At 34.0% G+C, this 14,267-nt stretch overlaps 1 protein-coding gene across 13 annotated transcripts in view; it reads right to left on the bottom strand.

The window, feature by feature from the left end:
- The window catches only part of ATP2B1 (ATPase plasma membrane Ca2+ transporting 1), a 126,323-nt gene that overhangs the window by 34,099 nt on the left and 77,957 nt on the right, over nt 1–14,267 (bottom strand). For all 13 annotated transcript variants that reach the window (XM_036890086.2, XM_036890088.2, XM_057486520.1 and 10 more), the window contains 7 exons: nt 12,343–12,540; nt 8,924–9,178; nt 8,708–8,833; nt 5,192–5,332; nt 2,652–2,690; nt 1,780–1,941; nt 71–285 (listed from right to left, as the gene is read on the bottom strand). In XM_036890086.2, the coding sequence (XP_036745981.1) occupies nt 71–285; nt 1,780–1,941; nt 2,652–2,690; nt 5,192–5,332; nt 8,708–8,833; nt 8,924–9,178; nt 12,343–12,540 (1,136 nt within the window). The remainder of the gene's footprint in view (nt 1–70; nt 286–1,779; nt 1,942–2,651; nt 2,691–5,191; nt 5,333–8,707; nt 8,834–8,923; nt 9,179–12,342; nt 12,541–14,267) is intronic.

Genomic DNA, 14,267 nt, shown 5'->3' with positions numbered 1-14,267 from the left:
CACATGTACATTTTCTACATCAGCTGAGGCTTTCAACTTAGTAAAATCTACTCAGCTATTTTCTACTTACCTTAACTGAATAAGCCAGTGAGATGGTGACCGCAAGCGGAAGACCTTCTGGCACTGCTACCACTAAAACTGTCACTCCAATAATGAAGAACTTCACAAAATATTGGATGTAAATCGGTGTGCATTCAGCAAGCCATGGTCTCTTCTGAACCCAGAATGTATCAATTACAAAATATAATACTAGAATGATAACTGTGATGGCAGACATCAACAGACCTTGCAGTATATTAAAAAAAAAAGAATGTAATTACTTAAATAGTCCAGACACTATCCATTGTAAGTTACATATCAACCACTGGAAAAATTTGAACTGGTTTGATATTTACTTTAATTTCTCTGAGAAACTGTTACCTCCTTTTTTTGCACTTAACTCATCATTTGACATTGTCAGGTTTAATTTCTGTTTCCAAGTATAACCCTGTTCCCAGGAGGATGGGAGAAAGTGTTAAATTCTTTCCTAGGCTTCACTGTATCTTTGGCCTTCTACGAAAGCTGAAACTAAGTAATAATAAGTAATAGCCAATGACAAGGAAATACCGAATGCTTAGCACAAAAGCTCGTGCTTTACATGTTGGCAACTTGCCTGATGCTAAAAGAGAAGCTGTTAAGAAATTTGCTCAAGGAGGAGACTTGGGATTAAATATGCAACCTTACATTTTTAAAAATGTATAAATTATCTGAATTATATTTATCACCTATGTTTAATGTGTTATTAACTTAAAGCACCAAGAGTTAATTATGTATTACAAAAAATTCACCTCTCTATTTTGTGGGCTATTGAGCCCCTCATAAATGAGTATTAAAAATAAGGCAAAGCCACATATCTAGATCCAATAACCCAACCCAAAGTCTACTCAGTACCAGCACCATCTTAAATCCACTCTTCTCCCCAACACTGTATGCGTTAATATTACCATGTGGCTACACATGACACAAAACACATATTTGCTATTAGACAGTAAGTTTATTGAGGACAGAAACAAAAACCTCACTTTCTCCAACATAAGCCAAGTAGTAGATTGACAAAAATTTAAGTGATTTTAATAATATATTCTGATTTGTGTTCTTTCACAAAAATGATACTGGAGTGCATGCTCTGTTTTAAGCTAAGAGCTCTGGGTTTTTTTTCCCCTAGAGTGGTTCTATTTTTAATGGGTGTTTTCTAGTGATGGCAACAATTTAGTAATCTCAGCCTCACCAGGATGATGCTCTCACTAGTCCACGCAATTTAAGTAAACCATAATTTTTAGAAAAACACCTAAATTTTTTTTATAGGCCGTAAAAGGATGACCAGAACATGTGACAAAATTTCTTTTCATTAAAATATAGTAGGGTAATCTGTATTGAGTAAACTTCTGCCATTCCTCTCTCTACTGCTCCCAGAAATTCACAGAAATTCAGGAATGAGAGCAAGGGCTTGTGAATTGGGCACACTGAGGCACTAACCCTAACCCAATCACTTATTAGCTAGCTGACAGAGGACACTTCCAACAATAAATGGGGAGAATAGCCCCTAGGCTGCAATATTATGAGGATCTACAAGAACTCAAAAGGCTTGGTACACTGTGGATAAAAATGGAAAGTATCTTCAACTCCCCTTCCACTCATAAAGCAATAATTTCCAGCCCCAAGTGTGGCAAAAGATGATTTTTAAGCAGGAAGATTGCATATTTTAGAACAAAACACTTAATTTTCTTCTATATGTCATACCTGCTTTGCCAATCTGAACGGCCAGCTTTGTAAGTTTCCCCTGTAAAACAGATTTTTCCTTTTTTGGCAAGTTTGCTTTCTTTTTGTCTTTTTCATCACCATCTCCACCTTCTTCACTCTTCAAAGGCTGCATTTCCATGGCTGCACCATCCTGGGCTTTTGCTACATTTCAGAGCAAATACAACATCACTACATTTTAAAAGCACACACAAATATTAACATTTTGAAAGAAATCAGTCTCTCGTAAGAAACTAGAAAAGATTTAAACAGTCAGCTTTGTGCAAGCATATGTGAATGTCTACCTAGAAAAAACAAAACAATAGTGACACTAGACCAAATCTTCATACCTGATTTTTCAAAGAATGTTTTGTCAGGTAACAGGGATGAGGCATAAGAAGAAACACAGGGTCCTTAAACTAAGAACGAAATATTAAGCCATTTCTCTTCCCTGTGTGGTATTAGATACTGTGGTTTATTCCCAACACTGTAAAGCCCTCCTTTATAATTATGACAATTATGTATGACGACCCTTATAGAGGAATATATATGTTGACACTCTTAAATAAACACAAAAACATTTATGTTATATATTTTGATTTTTATGCATTTTTCCTAGCGGTTACATAGTAACCAATGTTAAAACACTTGAAATACTTAAGTTGAAAGTTACCTACATCTAGATTTTTCTAAGTTTACTAGGACAAGTCATAAAATCTTATTACCATTATAGTAGAGGCACTGGTAGGAAGAGAGACTAACTCAGGTAACATACACTGTAGATTTCCCCTGCTACATGGAGCCTTCTTTTGGGTGAATATAGTACATAGTAGGTATTTTTGGATATAATGAAAAGAAGCTAACTGGACTTTTACCTTTGTTGCGATTCTCAATAGCTCCATCTTGTTTCTTATCTGTAGGAACAAAATGGGAATTAAATCTTTCCAAAAGAAATGAATATAGCCATGCTAAATTATGCAAAGGTAGTTCACATTTCTGTAACAGAACTGTTAAACAATGGTGTGTTGTGTACAGATTAGAAAGCATTTGGCTTGTAAGGACCTGCTTGGTCAATTGCTCCCCTAGGTCTTAACCATTGGGGAATACTCCAAAATAATTTGGGGTATCTATACATGTTTAATTTCTCCATAAGACCTTACTCTTTCATATGCCATAATAAACCCAAATATGGTACAAGAGGTTTTCAAACTTAAATACAGATAAAAAGAGAACAAGGAGAGAGGGAGGGAAAAATGTCATAAAGACAACAGACACACAAGAGAGCTTTGATGGGAATGAGAACAAAAACAGTACATATAAAAGATAGGAGAGGCAATAAAGTAAAACTACAAAATGAACATAAAGAATAAGCCAGTAGGACTACCGGTTAAGGTTATTGCCTAAATCAGCTTAGATTTAGAGAAAACAAGGATGAAAATGTCTGAAGGAATAAAATAGTCAAGGAGGGAATGGGTCTATTGTTTGGAGTAGGCGGTATGTTATTAAAAATGGCAAAGAGGAAGCAGACCCATTCAGCCTATTTTTCTTTTAACTTCTTAATCAAGAAGAGCTATCTTCAAACTGGAAAATGTGGAACAAATATAGTCAAGAAGGAACAGACGCTCAAGATAGATGAGGAGATAGTAAGAGAATACCTAGCTTCATACAATGACCTTAAGTTTGGAGAGAGACCAGATAACACATTCCAGTCTATGAAGGGAACTGAGAGATTACCCTGGACTGCTGTTGAGTGACTGCCAGAATGGTCAAGGGAAAGGGAGACGGGCTGAACAACGACCCGTTTACAAAAACAAAATGAAAACAAAACAAAGCACCAAAAATAAAAAATGGCAGACCATAAGGTTAGATGTTAATTCCTGGAAATATTCTTGACTGGATTAATAAAAATAGGGGTACAAGCTTTTAGAAAAAAAGATTACTTACTGGAAAGACACTGTGGGGTTAATAAGAATTAAGTCATGATGCAAACTTCCCTTTCTTTTTTAATAGGATCCACTGATTTTAGATGCCTATAAATTAGGGTGCAGCACTATATATGGTTAAGGGCACAGATTCTTGAGCCAGACAAGTGGTTTGATCTGCCACTTACTATATCTTAGACCTGGAACAAGTTACTTTAGCTCCTAAGCCTGAGTTTACTTATCCATAAAAAAAAAGTAATAATCTTTACATCATATGGTTGTGAGGATTAATGAGAGAAATGCATACAGAGCATTCAGTAAATGGTATCATTACTACTGGTTTTCACATTGCCTTCCACTCTGCCTTAAGAAACATAAGGAGGCACATGGAGGGCTGTCATGAGGAATGGGATGGGGAAAAGAAAACTTTAGAGTGAGGGCCTTGCCATCCTCACTTGCAATAGTAACTTTTCAAACACATTTCTGTTTGAAACAAAGATTTCACAACTAAAGGCAAGACCCAAAAAACAAAACAGAACAAAACAGCCAAATATTAAAAATACTACTGTAGTTATAGCAAACCAAGATTTTGGCAAGGTATTTATTTTAGGAGACTTCAAAATTTTTATGTGAGAGAGAAATATGGGCTTACTATCCTGAGTAAAATTTAAACCTCAGTGGTTTACCCACAGTGAACTGCTGTCAGCCTAAACAGAAAATACTCTGGAGTGGCATCCTGAGGGGGAAAGGATGGCAGAGAAGCAATGTAGAAACACGGTGGGGAGAGCTTCTTAAAAGTGATATGTCCACAATGAAATGATTCTGAGCTGTCTATATATGAGTTTTACAAGATCCTTGTGGAAAAACTATAGTTACTAAGTTTGACAAATTGCTTAGAGGGACAGCAAAAACAAAGGATTAAGATAATAAAAAAATCCTGTTATCTAATGATGGGCTGAATAGAACAAGATAAATACAGTAGGTGTCAAAGCAAAGTCTCAGTCTTATATCTAAAAGCTCACTATGTAAGTACAGACTGGGAAACATGAACAGTAGAAAATGTGAACAAAATTAAAAGCTCAATGAGACAAAAAGCAGTGTGGCCGATAAAGTTATTACTGAAGTAGCAGAAAAAATAAGCAAATAGGAAGTGAGAGTTTAGTTCATTTTGCTGGTCATACCACAGAGAGATTTCTAAAACTAGAGAATAAACAGAATAAAGTCAATGGAAATGCCCAAGAAGGTGCTGAATTTGGCCATAATAAAGGGACTGATACATTCACTAATGGTTCTTTACGGACTGTTAAGTCTGAAAGAAAAGTCTCCCCTGTGTTAATTCTACTACCAGAAAAGTACAATACCAAGTAATTAACTTTTTGTAAAACTTTTCATATCAGAATCTCACCAAAAAAGTACATTTTTTGGTACCAGTTCTTATAATCAAGCTACTGAATTTCCAAATACCAGTTTTTATAGCAAATTGCTATTCTTACTTTTCTTTTCCTTTTTCTTCTCATCTTTCTTCTCTTCCTCTTCACCTCCAGCTCCCAGTAAGGTGAAGATAATTCCAGTTTGAGAATTTATACCTACAGCAGTAACTACCATTCTTCCAGAGCCTTCCATTACATGAGTGCCTACAACAGAAAACCTGTCTTTTAAAGTCGTAATAGATTTTTCCTCCTACACCACATATTAAACTTTAGTAATATTGTCTTTAATATCCTCAACATATTTTTTTTTATTATTTATCTTACTAAATTCAAGAAGACATCAAATAAAACCTAAATTGTACTTGAGGCTTTTACTCTGTAGTCACTTGTATCTAGTTTAAAGCTCACCACTAGTTTATCACGTGATATGAGACAAATTACAACATCTCAATACCTCATCCATAAAATGGGGAGTAGAACAGTACTTACACTTTATGAAAATAATGAGACACAAATAAGCCTATAAATGAAAAGTGCTGAGCATACTGCGTGGAATTTGTGGGGTTCAATGAATGCATTTTAAATTATATCATCATCATTGTAAATTTTTTTCTGAGAAATACACTGCTTAGAAAGAAATGTGCTGATATCTAAAATGGTTTTACAACAGATGCCACGTTCCCCAAATCTAACCCCACAACTTCTACCTAAGCCAGGTTTTCACCCCAGCCTGCCTCAATTACTGAAATAGCCTCCAATCTAGTCTGTCTTTCCAGTTCATCCTGAAATCAGTTTTAATTTTCTTAAAATGTGATCCTAAGCCTCTTCTGACTCAAAAACCTTTGATTCCACATTGCCTACTGGATTAAGTGCAAAGTCTTCACCTTGAGATTGACCAACTTTTCAAGCTTTTTCATCCATATTTTAACATAAAATCCCACTATAGAAAGCTTGGAAGCAAAGATGAGAACACTGTATTCTGACTCTGTCCCTTATAACAATTTTGTAAATTGTCAGGCATTATTATTTCTTTTCTTGAAATTTGCCCGAGGTTACTCAACTATTTAGTGGCAAGACAAAGATTCAATCCAGCTCTGTGAAAGGACAAAGGGCATATTCTTATAAAGTTGATAAATCTGCTTACTGCATCTTTCCTCACTATTTAAAAGACTTCCCACCTTTCTTTTTGTGAATTTTAAGAAGGTTTCAAACCTTAATTTTTAAAAAACTCTCAATAAAGTTTTCTTTATAGTTACCATGTATGTATCTCCTAGTTTACAACCATTTGGAAGGCAGGTTCTGTAGGTTCTGAGTATTAAATCAATTCTCAAAAGTTATTTGCAAAATAAGATAATGAAGTGTATGTACTTATTCCAGCACTAAAATATTTATATTTGGCTGTTAATTACTGGGTAATGTATCCAATATGAATATTTTAGGCCTCTGATTTTCATGCTTTTAGCAATCTATATTCTGAATATTTTCATTAATAACTGGCTTCTTAGCCTGTTAAAATGCAGGGGATACAAGAAATGAAATTCAGGACAGTGAAACAGTATTTACCGAGCAACTACTACATATAAAAGACTTTGTTTCTTTTAATAATTATGGCTTTTGGCAAATTTCAGTTCCTTATATTCTGTTCTCCCTGACCACAGGTAACCAGAGATTGGCAGTTACTGTGTTCAAGCAAAGTAAACAGTTTTTATTCTGGTCATATCCCCACTGCTAAGAGAAAAATCTAAATTTAAGAAGCCAAGAACAGCAGTGAGAGATGGCATCATGAGAATACATTTAAAAATAAATGCATTTCATGTTTTTTAGAACATTTTTGGAACAGGGAAATAAATGCAGAAAAACTTTCCCACCCTTACTATGATAAGGGATTCAAGTTATTTCTGTCTTTTCTTAAACATGGAAAATTTATAGAGTTCTTTTGGTATACTGGGTGTATTAAGGACTTCAGTCTACATAAAGCCATCTTCAGTCTACTTACGAGCCATCTGTTAAAACAAAAAAGGACATCAACTTGAAGAGGTAAGCACAATGTACATAAGATGAATGTACACAGCAGTCCATGAAGTATATATGGCAAAAAGGCAGGAGACTATCTCAGTTTGCCAAAAATATTATGGCTCAGTTAGCCTATGGTGGCAAGGCATGATTAGATTTTTTCCCTCTTCTTGGAAAGATTATTGATTTTATTTGGTTTACATTAACTATAATTTCTTAGAAGTATGGCAAAAAATAAATAAAATAAGGATACACTATACTTAATACCATATATACATACATATATACATATATATGTATATATATATATGTGTGTCTACTCAGAATAAATTATATGCATGCTAATATAAAGAAAACACAAATAAAATGTTCTTAGTGGTGTAGGATAGTAAAGGTACATAAATCTCAAGACTTTTTTTTAAAGAAACTTAAGTCTAAATTACAATTGGAAGTTTTACACTACTTTTAATGGTGTTATTAATGTATATGCATATAATTACTTTGATTTTTGGTGGTGGGATGTTTTGCAATAAGCTGTTTTGGCACATATTTGCAGATCTTAAAAGGTAATAATCAAGCTTAGGTATGTTCCCTGAAGTTGTGATTCTAACTTAACTGACCTTTGTCATAGGTTTGACTTTGATTTCTATAAAATCATGTTCAACCAAATAATACAGAAAGTTCACTGAGAAGAACTGAAAAATTACAGCCGGCAAGTTATTAAATAGTTAAACCAGCAGGAATCTCCCGACTATGTATGAAAGCTATAAAATGTTAGCATTCCATTAACATCTGAAAATGATAATAGAAGACAGGCAACATTTTGCTTCCTCCAAACTACTGTAATTCAATCTAACAAGCATATGCTATCACAGTTGACTGTTACAAGAGCCTCCCAAATAGACACCACTTCTCTTTTACAAACAGTACCCTTACCTATACAAATCCTTTTTGTATTATTATATTATATATTATAATAACATGTCTTATTCATGTGCAAATTCAATCCTGCCTAGTAGAAGGGCTGCTATCTGGACCTGCTGTTGATTAGTCATATAATCTTAGATAAATAATACTCTTATTCATCACTAATTAAATGAGAGTTGGATTAGGTAAACATTAAGGATTTTATCAGTTTTTTGAAAAAAACAAAAAAAACCAAAAAAAACCTGTCCTTCGTAGACCATTATAGAGAATTCATTAATTTGTTCTAAGTACATAGGCATTCTTTAGTATTAGACTTCAACATGCCTTAAGAATAACCATGATACAGAAAAACAGAATAAAGTAGAGTTCATTAGGCTTGTATTTTAGTTTTATAATTACATTAACATTAGTTAACACTGGCTCTAAATCTCTTCAATTTTTTATTTATAAAATACAGATTCATAGATTTCTAATGTCTCTTCCAGCTTACAAAAAATAAAGTTTCTAAGCATTATAAAGGTAGAAGCTAACATGAAATACAGAATCCTCTTCACATTATTGGCTCCTACAGACACTGTTTGCTGACAATGGTATATTACTGAGGAGGCGGAAGAGAAGTTTAAAGTTAGAAAAGTGTACCTGATAGAAGTAAGGGATCCTTATCTAAAGACTTCTTAACATGATCAGATTCACCAGTTAATGAACTTTCATCGATTTTAAGATCATTGCCTTGAATAAGAATGCCATCAGCGGGAAGAAGATCACCTAAAACAAAAAACAATGAGATGCTAGGCTACATACAAGATTACAGTAATTTCACATTTGTGTTAAGATGTATTACCCTTTTTTACTTACCGTATTTCACTTGAGCAATATCTCCAACAGTAATGTCAGCGACAGGTATCTGGATGACCTGACCACCCCTGATGACTGTGAACTTCTGTTCCTGTTCAATTCGACTCTGCAAACCTCTAAACTGTTTTTCCTTACTCCAGTCATTGAAAGCTGTTACTAATACCACGCATACTACCGACAAGAGGATCGCAGCTCCTTCAATCCAACCAGTTTCACCTTCTCCCTCCTCCTCTCCAACAGAAACTTCTCCACAAACTATTTGAAAAGAAAGAAAAAGCTCATCAAAAAAGATTTCTAATGGATGGCAATAGACGTGTCATAAGCTAGTTATGTTATATAGCTCTTAATTTTAGTTATATCTCTAAACCTTACTGAACTCAAAGCATTCCATAATGGTAAGAATCCTTACTATGCCAAATTAAAACTCTATGACTGAAGATGCCTCAGGGAGGCAGTTTAGGGTGTCAGTTAAGAATAAAGACACTGCGGAATATTAAATCTCAGACCTACAGCAAGTTACTTATTCTTAAAACTTCGTTTCTTTATCTGTCAGATTAGGATATTACCGTCTACCCTAGAGTTATAAGGATTAAATAAGAGGATACTTGTAAAGTAGGAGCAGTGGGGCTGACACATCCTTTACACCAAATGGTTCATGCTATTTTTTATTGGTAGACAAGACATACATGGAAAGTTAAGTATTATGTGCTACCCTTGAATCATGCTTCTTTACTACAGCAATTTTGCTAGAGTATGTTCAAAGTTAGGCTTTCATAATATGTAAAGTTGAGCATCATGCTACTCATTCAACTATTTGCATACCTACGCTAGGTGTTAGGACACTGTTTTAGAAGCTGGGATACAGCAGTGATTAAGACATACAAGTTCCCTATGGAACCCATACTAGATTTGGTAGGTGTGGGTGGTTATTAACAATTCAGTTGCCAAAAAAGAAAATAGAGGATGGTGATGTATTACCAAATGAAGAAAGAGGGTTAATTGTGGCTGGGTGAACACAGAGGGCCCATCTGAAGTGTTCATGATATCTGAGCTAGGAGCCAACTGATGAAAATTTTTATGAAAAAACTAAGAAGTTATTTGCCTCATATTTCATGAATACATAGTGGAATTTTACTAATATGACATGCTGAATACAGATGAAGATGAGAATCCAGTTATCTTCAATTAAGCCAGACATTAAAGAGCTATAATGAAATGAAAACACTACTACAATTTTCATTTCATTGAAAAGTTTGTTAATAATATAGTAATTATTTCTTATAATACTTATTTTTGTAAAGTTCATTGACACATATTTTTGAGTTTCTCAGTTTTAATTTAGAATAACAGTGTATAACTACAGAAATAACTCTACAATCTAAAGTTCTTTGGAGTCCTCGATACTTTTAAGAAAGTGGGCCTTGAAACTGGAAAGTTTTAGAACACAGGTATTATACTAGTGACTACAGATTTACTTATGGTGTATATAGTAATTATTTTCATGCCAAATGGTACTATGAAGAAATTTTGGTAATTTAGATTTCTATGGCTATACATTTATAATTAACGGATTTCCTTTTCAGCAAGTTACTAGTTCTTAGTGTTATATATAACATGATGAAAAGATATATGGGGTATACAAATAAATGTTAAAAAAATAAAGTGCAAATACTAAACAGCTTTTCACCATAGAGCAAAAGTAGCTCTATATGTTGTACTAACACTTTCTAGTAGATTTTGACTCTCTTTAAAGGGCTTTTGTGACACTGACAACTGTAGATTATCTTCCCAGTTGGATCTAATATCAGTACCTCCTTAAACAAATTTGGGAAAAGACCTTCACAGCCTACAAAAGGATCACTGGGAATTCCAAAAAAATTTGTTCCTGTTAGTAACAAAAATCATTCCCAATGAAAATATTTCCCTTTGGTTTCATGAGTCTTTATTTGCTTTCTCAATTCCCAATATTCTATAATTAGAGCTAGGTAAACTGAACAATAAAGAATTTAGCTGTATGTTGTTAAACATGGTATGAACTCCCTTTTAATGTATCACACACTCTTACACCTATCCACGTACGCACGCATACAGATATATGAGCATACACAAAACATTTTTAAAACCTGGGAGGACATATATCAAAATGGTAAAGTAGTAATCTCTATGACGTGGGCTTTTTAGTGAATATTGTTTCCTTTGAATTGTCTTTTACCCCCTAATTTTCTATAGCAAAATATATACTATTTAATGAAAATAAATAAAAAGTTTAAAACATAATTTGGCACAATACTGACAAGAATATTGCCTAAATCCTTTCTTATCTAGATCACCGATTCTTAACCACAGGAAATTTTCCCCGCTTGGGAAACCTGACAATGTTCAGAGATCCTTTTGGTTGCCTCAACTGCAGGGTGGTACAGTGCACATGGCAACAAAGAATGTTCTAGTGCAAAATGTCAACAGGGCTGAAGCTGAGAAACCCTATCTACACTGAGCTCAGATAAACTGACTTGGTCTGTGACTTTCCCAGAAAGAAAAGAGAAAAAAGTGCTCATGTGAACTCTATGCATACCTTTGGAAGAATTATTTTGAATATTACCCAAGGCAACTTTTAGGGTTAGCAAATATATATTAAATTCTTCGTAATGTGAAAGGCAAAAGAATGAAGGTTTCACAAACTAAATATTTTGATGAATAACTCTTCTGATATATATATATATATACATACACACTATTGGTTCACTCTATAGCTCCTTAAATATAGTGACCAAAACCCTAGTTAGATTTCCTAGCAGTTACAGAATGTACTGTCAGAATACCCATTTTTAACAAGAAGAAATTAAAAAGAAGAAATGAAGGACAAAGTAAGATGGAAGGGAAAACAAAACCATTTGTAGCTACAAATTAAAGCAGAGCTACACTCTATAATGTACTTTTCTGGTGGTTAGGATACTTTGGAGTATAAACATTTCTTGAATGGCAAGGAAATTACCCAACTCATGTACATTAAATGTTTTAAGAATTTGAAAAGTAATGGATTAGGGAAGTGAAAAGAAATTCTCTTTAATAATGATTTTCCCAAATATTAAAAAAAAACAAAGTTAAGAACTGTACTTATTTCACAGTAGTGTTCTAAAGAATTTAGAAGCCATGATGGCACAGACCACATTATATCATACAGCTTTGCTCCTTGCCAGACACATAGTATGCACATACAGGTAAATTACTTAACTTCAATGTTTCATAAGGTTACTGGGAAAATTATCTGAGAATACATTTAAGTAACTACTAAAAGCACTATTAGAATGGTCCCTAGCACACAGCAAACATCAATAAATGCTGGCCTTATCAATTAAATGAGCTGAACTTACTAGTATTACACATAAAAGTATTTTTTTCCCCCCTTCCAATTTACTTACGGGCATTATCCCCTTCTGGAGGTTGATAAAAAGAAAGGCCCAATGATACTATGGCTGCAATTTCTAATATAATTAAAGTGACATCTTGTAATGCTTCCCATACTAATTGAAGAAAGGTTTTTGGCTTTTTAGGAGGTATAAAATTCTTTCCAAACACTGATTCTCTTCTCTCTATATCCGCAGGGTTTCCACTTAAACCTAATAAAAATAAACAAATTTCAGTGAACAATTTCACTACTTATAAATGAAAATACCTATTTATTCAAAACACATTCATATGTTACACTTCAGATACCAATTCATAAGACCCTATCAAAACGGTTTATTTTTGTGAGTTCACCCATGTATTCAGAACTTTAATGACTGAAAATTATGGTGGTGCTTTAAAAGTAGATTTTAAGAAGATAACTCGACTGGATTCAGAATTTTCACCTTTCTAAATGCTTATTTTTCATCATTTTGCCTTGTACCATCTTGTAGACTGCTAGTAACCAGACTATATGACAACTGGATGGTTTTTATACTGGAATTAAATATTTTTCTGACCTTTACCTTTGATGTTTTCCCTCCCAAAATGGAAAAGGTATTTACTTGATCAAATTATTACATGTTGGTTATCTTAATCAGTGGGGGAAAAAATCTGAGTCTCACTCTTTTACTCGAACAATGGAAAGTTAATCTACCACAAGCTCTAAAACTTCTCTACTAAAATGTCTGTTATATTTGGATTGATAAAAGATTTCCAAGTCACAAAAAGAAAAGGAGACTTCACATGACCTTTCTTTCAAGTGTTACTTTTAGGGTTAATTTCCAATTGAAGAAATAGGTATTGTTACTGACTAATGGGACCAATTGCTGTAAGGGAAAAGGTACATTACATTGTAGGACAGAATACTTGCTGCTTGGGGTGTGAAATTAGAAGGCTAAGAGGGAAGCAGTTAAGACAGAGTGGGGTGAACATCAATTCTGCCTTTTCTTGACAGAGTTTTCAAGCAAGTCTTCCTCTGATTTAACCCTGCTGATCCTGTCAAACCTAGATAGAGCCCAATTAGCTAATAAAAAGTATATACACATTTATATTATTGTAGGGTAAGAAATGACAGACAGCAGTGACAAATGACATTTCTCCTTAGTATAAAAGAATGTCAAAGAATACCAGGATGAAATGACTTTTAATTCACCATAAATTTACATTCATAATTAACTTAATTAACTTCAATTCCACCCCCCCCCCCCCCCCCCCCCGCCGCCAAGAGCTTGTTCTAAGAGAACATCAAAGGAGGAAGACATCAAAACAGCAGATTACTAGAAGGATTTCGGCTTTAACTGTTTTAGCTATTAATCTCAGTGTGGAGGCAGGGAGGGTAGGGGAAAAAGAACAAAGAAAACTTTATTAGAATAAACAATAAGAAATGAATATATAGATTTTAAATAAATTGTTTACTTTGTTAAAGATACCAAAAAGATTCCAGAGAATTTTCATCAGCAACTATAACAAGGTTGGTCCATACTGAGCAGTTTGGAGGGCACTTGAATGACAAGTGTCAACTGACAGCTTCCACAGAACTCTAGGCTTTGAGACAGTCAATGGAAAGAAAGGCAGTGAAGGATTGTAGTCCTTGTGATTGGGGGGAAAAACAATATGAGAGATGAAACTTGCAAATTTCAGTTTAAAATCTACACAGTACAGCAATGTTTCCCAACGACAACTGGCTGCAACAAGTTAACCCCAGTCCATGGTTTAACTAGAGGATAAGGGAATCAATGAGTGAGGTTTTCTGCAAAACAAAAATTTGTTTTAGAGCTAAACATTGAGATGTTCTGAGATTATGTGCTTACTGTTTTTCAAGTTAAATGTCCTTTCTTTCAATGGAAAGATGGCATTCAACTAAGTTTGCTTTGTCTTGTACTTTAATGTCCTTACT

This window comes from Manis pentadactyla, chromosome 10 (genome assembly GCF_030020395.1).
Source record: "Manis pentadactyla isolate mManPen7 chromosome 10, mManPen7.hap1, whole genome shotgun sequence".
Taxonomy (NCBI): Eukaryota; Metazoa; Chordata; class Mammalia; order Pholidota; family Manidae; genus Manis; species Manis pentadactyla.
Note: the sequence above shows the minus strand (reverse complement) of the source record. Positions and strands in the feature narration are given on the sequence as shown.